Genomic DNA, 13758 nt, shown 5'->3' with positions numbered 1-13758 from the left:
CAGTGATACATTTTTCTGCTTGAAATCATCTTCCCATCACTTGTAGTCTCCTAACCCACTCCTGGTCTCTTACTCAGCCCACTCCAACCAGCTAAATGCACTACCTGGTCTGCTCATCCTCCTTGCTGTCCCTTCTATCTGCAGCCAGATCAAATATCCTCAGGTCACATCAACTCCTGCTTTAAAACTCTCTCGCAGCCTCCCTGGGCCTTTAGGATAGATCCCTGCATCCTCCAAGCAGGAACCCTGCCTGGTCTCTGCCTACCTCCCGCAGACAGCTGGCCTTTGTTGGGTTCCCACATGCTTCCCCACAGGGCCCACCCCAGGAAAGTCCCCTTTCCTCTCTCCCATCTTGGCTGACTCCTCAGAGCTCAAGTCAGCCCCCAGCTGTGCATGAATATTGCTGCCACACTTCCCCATTTCCCCTCAGGCTGGCTGTAATGAAGGATTTGTAGGACTCCTCATTAGTGCCTGCCACCCCTGCAGAGCTGTGAGGCTTGGTCAGGTAGAGCTGGTCTGCAGAGCTGGCTGCTGTACCCCTTGCACCCAAGAAGACCTGACATGTACCAGGAGTTCCATGAATATTTATGGAATATACAGATCCAATCCTCTGTCACCAGGAAGGGTTAGGGCTGCTCATTCTGTCACCTCTGGTTACATGAGTGACTTGGATGTAGCTCTAGGTGTGTGGGGGTGGAGGGGGACTGCTCATGCCCCTATTGGTGCATCCTAACCTTGGATTTATGCTAAAAGAAAACCTTTTGTTCCAGAATTTTCCATTTCCATTCCTCTTTTAAAGCTATCTTCAGTTTATCATCGAGCATGTCTGATGTTCTTAGTGGTGTGTTGCAGCTGAATTACTTCAGACACTTGGATGTATTCCTGAGTGTCATTCTCTCCATGTCACATGACATGCCCAAATATGACAGCATTCCTTCCTTCCCAGGTCATAACTCCCAATATTTTGAAAACTTATAACAGAAGTAGAAGCCTTGATGGTTCCAAATGAGGCCATATTGGTGCTGTCGCTCACTGCAGAAAACTCCTAGCATAAGACGCAGGATCAGCCCCTTGCTTTTTAGTAATGGCAAGGCCAGCAAAGAGCCACGGGGCCTGGGGAAAACCCTTGATGTGCATTTAATCCACGACACAGCCTTGTGATGGGGGAGAACCTCAGTTCAGGCCCAAAGAGGCAAATCCCTCTTCCCACCATCCCCAAGGTTGCCCCGTGGAAAGGAAGTCTTAGAGAAAGGAAGCCCAGAGAACAAACTTCCTTCTTTCCCTTCTTGGGGGAGAGCCATGAGTGAGGAATCAGTGTCCTTTGTCCTCTCCTCTGGGCAGCCCCGCTAGAGGAGCCAGCCTGCTCTGGACAGGTGGCTCTCAGAGCCAGGGAGAGCCGGGCCTGGCCCTCACCTGCCTCATTCTTTGTCTTACCAGTCAGTTCAGAGCCTTCAGTGACTAGAGGGTCCCAGAATAAGGACACCTCTGTGTCCTCTGCGTTAGGTAACCTGCCCAAAGTCACAGCACTCACAAGTGATGAAACAGATTTGACACCTGACCCTTGCTTTTGACCCCTCTGACGCATGACTTCTTGCCCTCTCCGCAGAGGGTTGGGTTAGGGGGGTCACGTATCAGACAATGGTAGGGATCTGCAGTGCTGGGTCAGTTGTGGAGAATGTGGGTAGATTTTGAAATTCAGCTGTCTGGAGTGACTATGATAAGACTTGGAAGGCAAAGTTGCTCTAGTGGCCAAGGGCCACCATTCTAAATCACTACCTGGGGGCTGAAGGCCACACAGTACAGAGACAGCAAACGTCTACTTCAGAACGTGGGCTGGGGCCTCAGAGCCGCTGCCCTGGTGCTTTGGGTGTACATTTTTTTCCATAGCTTTTATGGCAGTGGTGCAGCTTCTCTTCCTCCTCCTCCTCCTCCCCCTTCTCCTCTTCCTTCTCCTCTTCTTCCTCCTCCTCCTCCTCCTCCTTCTCCTGTTTCTATTTTTCTCCCCCCCACCCCACTTCTCTTTTTGCCTTTTCTTGCTTTTCATTTCTGTAACTGCCATTCTCCAGTTTCCCTGCTAACATTAGCCTTGTCCTCAAGCACCAAAGCAAGTCCGGCTCCCCACACACCGACCGCCCTGCAGACCGACGCAGAGCCCTGGTGCACCTCCTGCACCTGCTGCAGGGTGAGCTGCCTCTGCCTTCTCCCTCTGCTGGCCTTGGAAAGACTAGTTGGCCTCTCACACCCAGAGCTTCCAATGTGGAGAGGCGGTGACCACCTTCCAGGGGTCTGCAAGGCCACCTCTGCCTCCCACCGTTGGTGGTGAGAAGCCAGGGCGTGTGCAGTCAGCACACACAGGGCTGGGGGTGCAGTGCAGATGCCTTGACGCCTTCCTGCATCTGGTCCTTAGGGCAGCACTTTGTCTCACTTAACAGATAAGAGCCAGGCTCACAGCATGAACATGGTCCTCCATGGCCACAAGGCAGAGGGACATTCCAGGACCCCAGTGGGTGACTAAAACCACTGAGAGCACCAAACCCTGGACAGGCTTTGTTTTTTCCCTCTATAGGTATGCCTGTGATAAAGTGGGATTTCCAAATAGGCACAGTAAGAGATTAACAATAATAACTCATAGCAAAGTAGAACAATTAATACACTGTAATGAAAGTTATTTACAACTTATGGATTGCTCATATCTAGAAACTTCCATTTAATATTTTCAGACCACCATTGACTGCAGGTAACTGAAAACTCAGCTAAGGGAAGACACTGTAGATGATTTTCCCAAGGAAACACAAAGCCAAGCTTCCATCCGGGCTCCTTAGGCCCTCACCACACCCAGACCTCTGCTGCTGCCACACAGGGGCAGGGAAATGCAGAGCAAGGGGGGGCTGCACCTGTTTGATCAAATTAAGTAGGCTCTACCTGTGTCTCCATTTGAAATTCTTCTAATGACTGTAGATCAAGAGAGTTAAAGAGTTTGGGAAGGGGACAGCATGAGGCACACCTTTAGCAGCAATGTCCCTGAGGCTTGTGTCCCATGGATTATCCAGGTGTCTTCCCACCCTCTCCTTTTATTTCCATCTGCAAGGAGTTTAGATTTGCATCTCTTAACTAGAGAGACAAAAGGTCTCTTCTCTTCAGTGACCTCATGGGGTCTCAGAAGTCAGCTAAGGTTTCTTACAACTCCCAGCTTGTGGATTTTATCCCAGAAGAACACACTTCGTGCTGAGGGAGTTTCATGTTGTTGCTGATAGGAGGGTGATGGGAGTAACAGAGCCTGACAAAGTTATCAATATCCCTGCAAAGGTTAATTTAATTCCACTTAGAGTAATGTGGTTACCTACATACACTATAGTCAATTCTTAGACTGAGCTCTAGGGCTTAATGTTATTTAAAAAAAAAGAGGAAAAAAAAAAAACAAACAACTCAGATCATAATTCAATTGCTACAGCTTCTTTAACATTCTATTTCATACACAATAATGCATTAGCAGTTAAGCATGGGCCACATTTTTAAAAAGGAACAACTTCAAATGTATATAAACTTGTTAATGAATAATTAAATTTCCATGGAAGATTTACCTGGTGAGAAAACACAGCGATTATGGTTGATTTCTGATGAGTTTTACAACAGTGAAGATACCTACATCATTGAATGTAAGAGTATCTGATATTCATATTTCCAGGCTCTTAAGAGAAATAGTCATACACTGCATAACAATGTTTGGGTCAATGGAGGACCTCATACACAGCTATGGTCCCATGAGATTTTTTTTTTTTAATATTTTTTTCAGTTATCCATGGACCCAATCTTTATTTTATTTATTTATTTTTTAATGGGGTGCTGTGGATCAAACCCAGTGCCTCACTCATGTGAGCCAATAGCTCAACCACTGAGCTACAACCTCAGCACCCCCATGAGATTTTAACGGAGCAGAAAAATTTCTAAACATTCTAGCTGTATAACATCACAGCAAAACACATTCCTCACGTGTTTGTGATGATGCCTGTGACAAGCCTACTGTGCTGCCAGTCATATAAGAGTAGAGCATATACAGTTACGTACCATGCATGGTACTTGATAATGGCAGTAAACTGGTTCATGTGTTTACTACATATAGTATACTTTTATAGAATGTCTTCCTTATTGAAAACAAATGGTTGACTATAAAACAGTCTACTGTGAGGCCAGCAAGCAGCCTCGTCTGTCTGGTGTTTTCCGCATCTCTCCATGGCATCCAGAGGCCCCTCAGACCATCTAGGTCTGTGAGAGCACTCAGTGATGTTTGCCTGAGAACAAAGTCATGTGAACATCGCATTGTCAGACTGTAGTCCCTATCGCTATTATTAAGTGACTAGAGTGTATTTAGTTATTTAACCATAGAGAAAGTGTGTCTGCAAATTAGTGAATTTTTGCTGATGGGAAAATACAGGTCGGGAGAACTCAGGAGCTGAGGGGGTCTGTGGATAGTCAGGCAAAATGCTAACTGTGCTGGTTTGCACAGACCTGAATCTCCACACCTAAATATGGGAAAGAAGAAAGTTCTGGAAACTCAGGAGGCATGGTCTCCCTCAGTCAGAGGAATCCTTCACATCTGTGGGGTAGTGGTTTGGGGATCACTCTTGGATACTAAAATCTGCAGATGCTCAAGTTCCTTCTATAAAAGAGTGCAGTATTTGCGCAGAACCTTCACACAGCCTCCCATACCCCTTAGGTCATCTCTGGACTCTTCATGATCCTAATTGGATGTAAATCCTATGTGAATAGTTACATTGTATTGTTTAGAGAATGTCATGTCAAGAAAAAAGTCTGTACATGTTCAGTAAAGAGGCAATTTTTTTCTGACATTTTAGATCCACGATTAGTTGATCTGAGGATGACAACCCATAGATACAGAGGATGGACATATATGCCCCCAGACACTCAAGGTTTCCTCAGTAGATAGGGGCCTCTGATATTTATTTCAATGTATTTCTTATTCTGGAAAATTTTTGTATTTACAAGAAAGTTGCTAAGACAGAACAGATTTCCAAGTGCCCCTGACTAACATCTCTTATTTCCATGATACCTTTGTCAAAACTGAAGAAACTGAGTACCAGCATACACTACTGTTACCAACCTTCAGCCTTGTTGGTGTCACCATTCTTCCATTAGTGGCTCCTGACCCAGGACCCCTTATACAGTTAGCCATCTCTTCTCCCCACCTCCATCCCTCATCTCCCTCTCCCCTGACCTGTGACAATTTCTCAGTCTTTCCTTGTTTTTTGGTGACTGTGACGGTCTTGAAGTGTACTGGCTCCCTCTCCCAATCTGTGAAGTCTCTTTTATTTTTTAGTTCCTAAGTGGAGGATTACTCCACAAGGACATCCCCTGGCTAGAGAATAGAGAGGGGACCCAGGAAGCCAAGTGTGGGACACTGCCGCTCACGGGCAAAGGCCAGTCAGCTCCTGGAGGCTGGGGCCTTTCCTTGTTTTGATCTTCTCTGTTAAATTGCCAAGTCAGCATTTGTAAGCAGACTCGTGGCCTGGTTACAGTGACATAGGAGCAACTGTTTGACTCGGTCAGAAAGACTTCCCGGCTACCCTGAGCCGCACCAGAGTCTCAGTGTCATAGCTTTATAGTCCGTCACATCCTTTTGAGTAAAAACATTGTCTGTCTTGTTTTTGTTTTGTGTTTGGGGTGCTGGCAAGCTAAGCATGTGCTCCACCACCAAGCTGTACGCCAGCCCCAGATCCCAAAGACTTTTTGTCAACTAAAACATGCACATACGTATTCATTTGTCTCTCAAATGTCCACATACTATATGGGCAATTTCTAACAGAAATAGCCACAGTCATGGCATCAGGACTAAAGAATACAAGTAATAATTTAGACTTAATGGATATATAGAGAATATTTCACCCATCAATGACTAAATATACTTTCTTCTCAGCAGCACATGGAACATTTTCTAAAATAGACCATATTTTAGGCCACAAAGCCAGTCTAAGCAAATACGAAAAAAAAAAAAAAAAGGCATAATCTTGCATCCTATCAGATCATAATGAAATGAGATTATAAATCAGTGATAAAAAATAGGGTCTCTGAGCTGTGGGTGACAGACATATTCTATAAAGAAAAGAGCCATTTGTTTTGTTTGCCCAGGGCATAATGAGGGCCTGGGTAACCTAGAAAGTCATCATCAAGTGATATACTCAGAAAAAAGTTAAATGAGTCTACACTTTTTATTTGTATGTACCCTGCCTGGGTAAACCCTCCCCCCCCCCTAAAAAAAAAAAAAAAAGCTTTGCAATGGAAACTTACACTACTATATTTTGGCTCCCTTTCAGTCTCTATAGGGGATTTTGAACTGCAAAGTTAGAGTCCTATGAGTACATTTCTATCCCAAAAGCCTAGACCCTATCCCTGTGTTAAAGGAAGGAAAGGCTTTCTCCCCTCTGTGTGGTGCCTGGACTGGAATCTTCCATTCTGCCCAGTCTCACACAGTCTGTCTCTTGCAGAGCTGGAGAAGGAGCTTTCCCGGAGACCCAAGAAGGTGTGCATCGTGAAGGTGGTGGGGACACGGAACCTGTGGAAGAACATCGTGGTTCTGTGTGTGAACTCGTAAGTCACAAGGGGACACATGCAGCCAGGTGGGGGGCAGGCGGGGCATGGGGTGCAGGATCCTCCTCCCTGCCCTACAGAGGATTTTGAATCACAGCTTACCCCCTGCCTGCTCTCAGGCCAGCTCTCTGTGAAGGGGGTCATGGGAAGTGTGATACACCCCATCAAAGCTACTTATCTGTGGGCTTGAAGATATCTAGACTCCACCAGGAAGCCTCGGGCAGCTAGCACCCCAGCCAGTGGTCCCTATCCCAGCTATCTTGCCCTGTGTCTTGCACAGTGCCAGAGCTCCCCAAGTACAGGAAGCCCAGATGGAGGCCCAAGCTAGGGCACAACAGATGTGTCCTAGAAACAATTCCCTCTCTCTGCTTTTTAAAAAAGTGAGCGGGTTTGAGATGATGGGCCCTTGCCTGGTTCTACAACCCAGGCCACAAACCATGCTCCGTGCCTGTCCTCAGCCCTGCTGGCTCACGCCTGCACCCCAACCTGCTCAAAGGCCCCAACCAGGGGTAGCTGCAGATAATGGTAGGTCAGCCTGAACCAAGAGCAGCTCAGATGCTCTCCAAGAGGCCTCTCACACACTACTGTACACACCCACCTGCTGGGCCCTGCAAGGGAGCCCTTTGCTCACACAGCGGGCTTAGCATAAACCCAGAAAAGTCCTTCCTGTCTCAACCCATAGCTTAATAAGCTGCCTTTCCCTGACTGCAGAATAGGGACCTTCATTTAGAGTCAGATCTTATCTGGGGTAGTTAGCTCCCTGTAGGGGTTAGCTGTCATCAGGAGGGAGGGGTTTGCACATTATTTGTGAAGGTCAATTGGAGGAGGAGTTTGCACATTATTTGTGAACTGGGGGAGGAGTTTGCACTTGTCTGTAGAAGGTCTCAGGCCTGCCTTCAGGTAAAGAAAGGCTCAGGGTTGGAGCCTGTCATTCCCCACAACTCTTTTCTGTCAAAGTAGCTCCATTTAATCAGTTATCAGTTTGGAGGTTCCAGATTAAATTTCATTTGTGAAGGATACAAAAGATTTTACCGCCAAAGGATAGAAAAGGAAAAATCTAATCTCTCTTTAAACCTTATGTGATGACCCACCATAACCCCACAGTGATCAAGGCCAGCACTCTTAGCCACCCAACATGAGTGCGAGGCACAATCACTCCGCTGCTGTCCAATCTCAGGCACACGCCTGATAGGCTAATGGTGCTATTAAGAATGGAAAGACTGCTCTAACTTTTCTGTTGAAAAAAAAAATCACAAAATTTGGCATAGACAAGATGGCAAGTTTCCATTTTTATAATTCCTGAGGGGGGAGGAGGACTCTATCTCCCTGGTTTTGTTATCTGAAAATTACCTGCTATAAGCTTTATTTCTACCAGAACAACAACAACAACAAAAAAGTAACAGATTGCCTTGAGATCCCAGCAGGCCAGGAAGAAAAGAAATTGACACGGGATCCCAGGAGACTAACCAAATCCAATCAATTGCTAGATTATAAAATAGTTGCACAGGGGAGCTGGGTCCTGTAGAGGATCTCCAGAGTGGAAATACTTTCACTAGGCCAAGGGTGCCTGTCCCCTGTGGGGGCGGGATCTGTTGTAGTTGACCTTGATGCATCCTCAAGGTCAAATGAAAAGCATTTAGATTTCCCTGTAGCGTGAAAAGAGTGGTTGGGAGAGGAATTTTTAGGTGTGGGACAGACAGAGCTGACATAATGAATGGGCTCTCGTGGCATCACAGGTGTTTCAGATTCAGCCACGTCCTACAGGACCCCTCGGAGCCCCGGAGGTATGTGCTAGGCACCATCAACCTCCCTGGGAGTGCTTAGCCACATTTTCATTCCTGTTTTCCTGGGAGGACATCTGTCTGCCACATTAGGGTACACGTTTTCATGCTCATGTGGGGCAGTAAAGGACCACACCCAGGACAGCGAGGGGAAAGCTGGGATAAATGAATAACTGAGAGTGTTTCCTGAAGACTAAATGTCTCCCTTTGGCCTGATTTCTAATCGGCTCGTCCCAGTTCCCTCGGTTGAGAAGCCAGAGGTAATGAGTGAAATAAGTAGTTCTCTGGATGGATCCCCAAGTTTCCAGAACCCAAGCCACCAAAGAGGAGGAGAGACCCCAAGAGGCAGTATATCTCAGCAGTTGTCACTGACCCACTGAGAACTGCCCTGTGCCTGTTTGCCCGTCTTGAGGTCGGCATGGCCACTTATAGGGCTGTCGTGGGATTAAATGAGCACACAAAGAGCTCTGCTTTACACCCTCAGTTCCCAGGAAAGGTCGGATTTGAACAAGAGGCCTCTCAGACATTTGTCTGAAGTCTCCTCTTCTGTCCACTCTGTCAGAGGTTCACATTTGATGACGGCACGTTTTCCCCTCACACATTGAGTTGCTTCCCTCTCTTTCCTGGTCACCCCCAGGAGACAGGGCTTCCCTTCGGTCTGTGCATGCCTGCCCACTGCCCCTCCTGGTGTATGTGTGTGTGTCTCCTGCAGGCTGACAGGGTACGGGATCCACCACTGCTTTGCCAGGAGCATGATGGGCCACGAGGTGAAGGTGCCACTCCTGGAGAACTTCTATGCTGACTACTATACCATGGCCAGCATCGCGCTGGCGTCCTGCCTGGCCATGTGCGTGGTGGTCAGGTTCCTTGGGCGCAGAGGAGGGCTGCTGCTCTTCATGATCCTCACTGCCTTGGCCTCACTTCTGCAGCTTGGGCTCCTCAACTGTGAGTGGGCCAGGGGAAAAGGAGGGGTGGAGGTGGGGGTGGTGCTGGAGGAGGGAAGAAAATACTCTGGAAAACTACCAAGAGTATTTGGAAGGCTTATCAGTTAATTTTCTGTTACTGTAACAAAGTACCCAAGATAATCAGCTTAAAGAACAGAGAAGTTTACTTTGGCTCTCAGTGTTGGAGGTTCCAGTCCACAGTCAGTTGGTCCACTGCCTTTTTCCTCGGGACAAGGCACATCAATGTGGAGCTCATGTTGCAGGTAGAGGAGAAGCAAAAGAGAATGAGGAAGAGTTAGGGGCTGGTGTCCCAACAGCCCCTTTGAGGACATGCTCCTGATATCCTAACCAGTCCCAGTAGGTTGCATCTCCTAAAGTTTCCATCACATGCCAGTAGCACCACAGGTTGGTGACTAAGCCTTCAACACATGGGCCTTTTGAGGACATTTGAGAGCCAAACTGTAACAGAAGGGCTGGGTGAGGCCCGAGGAGCGTTTCCTCTGGCCTCAGTGTTCATTCCAAAGTCAACAGCTTGAAGAAACTGCTTTGGGAAGGATGGTCCTTTAGTAGAGTGTCTCTGGTCCCTGCCTCTGAGGATGCTGGGCCTTCCTTCCGGCCTCTTCCCCCAGCTCCTCAGCCCTAAATCAGAGTTCTCGCAGCTGCACTGTGACTCCTCAGCATGCCCGGCCCTCAGAGTCCTGGTGGATGTGGCTTCGCTAATGAGCAGACTATTTCTGTGTGATTCATCACATGACAAAGAACAAAGGGCCTGTTTCTTTTGTCTGAAATTAAGGGGAAAATAAATCTGTTTTGACACCCTCACTTGGGGGGCACTGCTTTTTCGTATACATTCTCATTTTTCAGTTTCTCTCTGGACCAAAGAAATTTCCTGATAAGTGTTTAAAATGATTTAAGGAAAAGCTAGGAAATCCATCTCGTCCCTCCAGTGAGCTCGTTATAGCTCCTCATGAACAAGTAGCCACCTCTGTGTGTGGAAAAGCACCACTTCATCCTGGGCCTGCGCAGAGCACAACACGAACGAGCAGGATGCCTTCTCATGCCCAGGCAGTCCTCCTGGGACAGGCTGGGGACACTGTGGGTAAATCAATGCCCCTAGGGCATGCCCCCTTCCTTTACAAGGGAAGCCAACCCCAGCTGTCAGTTAGACTCACTGACTGACCCTGTGCACCCCAGATGGAAGCAGCCCTGTTGTGCAGACTGGATTATAAAACAGCTAGTTTCAAACTCGGGAGATATTTTTCTAACTTGGGCAGGTTCTTATGCATTCAGTACCTTGCAGGGAGACTGATCCTATTTGCAGCTGTGACTAATGATGGAAATGGACAGGTGGCATCTCTCTCCCTCCGTCCCTGTCCCCCTGATGAGCATTGCACTGGCTGCCCTTCCAGGGAGCCTCTGCAGAGCTCACACAATTGGGAAAGATGTGGCAGTATGCCTCTGCCCCCAGGGTGTCACAGATGCCCTCTTTGACCCTGAGCAGTAACCCTGGAATAACTTTATATGTGAGGAAATTCATCCTTTGGATTTACTAGGGTCTCTGTTCTGAAGGGTTGCATTCTCTCCCCAGGCTCTGAGGCCAGTGGGGCTTCAGCCCTCTCTTCTTAACAAAAAGCTCTTTGTTTAGTCCAGGGTGAATTCCACGGCCCAGGCAGCCGGCGCCAACCCAGACATAGAAGGGAGTTAGCTCAGAAACAAGTCACGTGGGCGCGTACTACACTAGCCCATGTCTAACATGCCTTCTCCCTCTCTTCCCACTTTTGTCATCCTGTGCGGCATGGGTGCCATCGTTTCCATGGGCTTAGTGATCGGAAAATACAGCCAGCATCCAGACTCAGGTGAGTCCCCAAAGCTGTTCCTGCACATTCTCATCTTTTAATGTACCCACGTGGGAGTTTTCATAAAGACTCACAGACTGGCTTCCTTTTTCTTTCTCTTCTTCTCCCTTTGCCCTCCAAGAATTGCAGCTGAAGTTGGCCGTAGGTTGGACACTATAAGCATACATTTGTATTCTCTACCCGCTCTTGCTGCTACAGAGAGCCACTCCTATTTCCCCGGTTTTGTGCAGCTTGGCACCCATGCCCTCCCTATCCCCTGGCACCCAAAGTCAGCACAGGCCCTTGGCCCCCTGCTGAAATTGCTTTGTCTCATGGACAGCGCCTGGACAAGATCAGAGAGCCCTTGGAGCGCTGGGGCCTGGCGGTCCGTGCTTCCAGGGGGAAGCCTCTGTTCCCTTGCAACTCAATGCAGTCTCGCTGCTCTCCAGTCATGGGACAGCAGAGCGGCTGCCCTGAGCCTCATGCTGCCATCGCACCTGCCTGGCCCAACCCAAGCCCATGCCTCAGTGTCCCTGAGGAGTGTTTGCCCTCCATGCAATCCTGGTGGGGGAGGGGGGGGACTAAGCTGGGCCCAGGCATGTGGCCCACAAACACGTGCCAATGAGCTATGCTTCACGCTGCCTTCTGCAAACTAGGCTCTGGTGCCATTGACGAGTCGCTGGGATCAGCTAAGCACTTTCCCTCCAAGCCCTTGAATTCTTCTGGGGTTATTTGAGGTCTTGTTCTCTTAAATCAACACTAAGATGCTCTGCCTCCTGGCATGGGCTGGTCAGACCCAAGGCTGAAATCATGGAGGCTCCTTTGGAAGCTGGGGCAGGAGGGATGCTGCTAAGACAGCAGGGATATGGCCAGCCTGCTCCCTGCTAGGCATGGCTCCTGGCTGCAGGATTCAGGTCACTGCAGCTCTGGCATGCTTGATGGACAGGGACTCATGGAGCCCAAAAGAGTTCCCTGCCAAGAGGGCTTCAGGCTCCTAAGCCTGGAGGTGCTACCTGACCAAAGGAAACCGCACGCCCCTGACTGTACTGCACACTGGCAGCAGGGAGGAGGGAACCCTTGGGGGTTGTCCCAGGCTTCTATCCTCCCCTCCCTGCTCCTGCTCCGCACCCCTCACCCCTGGCCTAGCTCCCTCCTGTTCGTTCTTTTCTGTCCCCCCTCACTTCTCCTTCTTCTTAATCCCCTCCAGGGATGAGTGACAGCGTCAAGGACAAGTTCTCCATTGCGTTTTCCATTGTGGGCATGTTTGCCTCCCATGCGGTGGGAAGTCTTAGTGTGTTCTTCTGTGCAGAGATCACCCCCACAGTGATAAGGTGGGTAACAGGGGATACCACAGCACATTCTCTTCTGGGGACTCAGAGATGAGTCCTTGGCTACAGGCTCAAGTGTCACAAACCCCAGCAGCTCTCCCTGTCCCTGGCTTCTGGACAAGGGTACTGGGTGTGCAGGCAGTGTCAGCTGTGTGACTCACAGCCAGATGGACAGCTTCACTCTGACCCTGAGGCACCCAACAGGCAGGTGAGAGTTTGATCCCTGGTCCTGTCCAGGAAGTAACCAGGGAATTGGGAGCCGGAAACTATTCACATATGGGAAACATGATAATGACTGGGAGCGGGAAAGAGAGGCAGATCACTTATGCATGTATTTCTGCTAAGGTCAGTGCTGTTAGCTCTCCTAAGAGACCTCAATAACAAAGCTATTGAAAATCAAAAGGAAGCTGGATGCAGTGGCATGGGCCAGTAATCCCATCTACTTTGGAGGCTAAGGCAGAAGGATCATGAGTTTAAGGTCAGCCTGGGCAATACAGCAAGACCCTGTCTGGGGGTGCCGGGGGGCGGGAGAGGAATAGAAAGGACCTATTTTTTTGGCCTGGCCTGAAAAGATTACAAATCACTAATCCAAAGGAAGGCCTCAGAAAGAGGAAGCCCAGGAAGTGGCTTTGATTTAGTTAGGAAGGATTTATTGCGAGCCTGCTATTTGCCAAACACTAGGTAAATAAGAACATAACCCTGGCCCGCATGGAGTTTGTCCTTAATTCATGTTTTCCGGAAAGGTGTCATTAATGTGTGCTAAGTACTTTTGTTTTAATTCATAAAGTGAGGTTTCATTCTTCTGGTGCTATCCCTGGAAAGTAGTTTAGGGATGATAGACACCATTTAATGTTATTATTAAAGCATAATAAAAATGAAGTGATTTAAGAGTGTCACTTTCCTAATACGAGTTGAGCATTCCTAATCTGAAAATGTAAAACTCCAAAATACTCCAAAATCCAAAACTTTTTTTCCAACATGACACCATAGAAGTGTCACAAAGTTTCATGAACAATAATATTTAAATTATTAATAATAATATTTAAAATATTATTTTAGAATACCTTCAGGCTATGTCTCTAAGGTGTATGTAAAACATAAATTAATTATGTGTTTAAACTTGGGTCCCATCCCTAAGATATTTCATTATGTATATATAAATATTCCAAAATCTGGAAAAATCCAATAGCTGAAACATTTCTGGCCACAAGCATTTTGGGTAAGAAATACTCGGCCTGTACTTGCTATTTTGTGACTTACTGAAGAG

The 13758-nt window shown here is 47.9% G+C and overlaps 1 protein-coding gene across 2 annotated transcripts in view; it reads left to right on the top strand.

Moving 5' to 3' along the window:
- Positions 1 to 13758, top strand: part of Slc22a23 (solute carrier family 22 member 23) — a 141262-nt gene that overhangs the window by 113939 nt on the left and 13565 nt on the right. Inside the window, exons 5-9 of one of the 2 annotated variants that reach the window (XM_048799724.1) lie at positions 6501 to 6603; positions 9097 to 9329; positions 11152 to 11184; positions 11306 to 11329; positions 12371 to 12494. In XM_048799724.1, the coding sequence (XP_048655681.1) occupies positions 6501 to 6603; positions 9097 to 9329; positions 11152 to 11184; positions 11306 to 11329; positions 12371 to 12494 (517 nt within the window). The remainder of the gene's footprint in view (positions 1 to 6500; positions 6604 to 9096; positions 9330 to 11151; positions 11185 to 11305; positions 11330 to 12370; positions 12495 to 13758) is intronic. The other variant, XM_015493967.2, reaches the window with a different exon arrangement.

Source organism: Marmota marmota, unplaced genomic scaffold (genome assembly GCF_001458135.2).
Source record: "Marmota marmota marmota unplaced genomic scaffold, marMar, whole genome shotgun sequence".
Lineage (NCBI taxonomy): Eukaryota > Metazoa > Chordata > Mammalia > Rodentia > Sciuridae > Marmota > Marmota marmota.
This window is presented reverse-complemented; position numbering and strand designations above follow the sequence as displayed.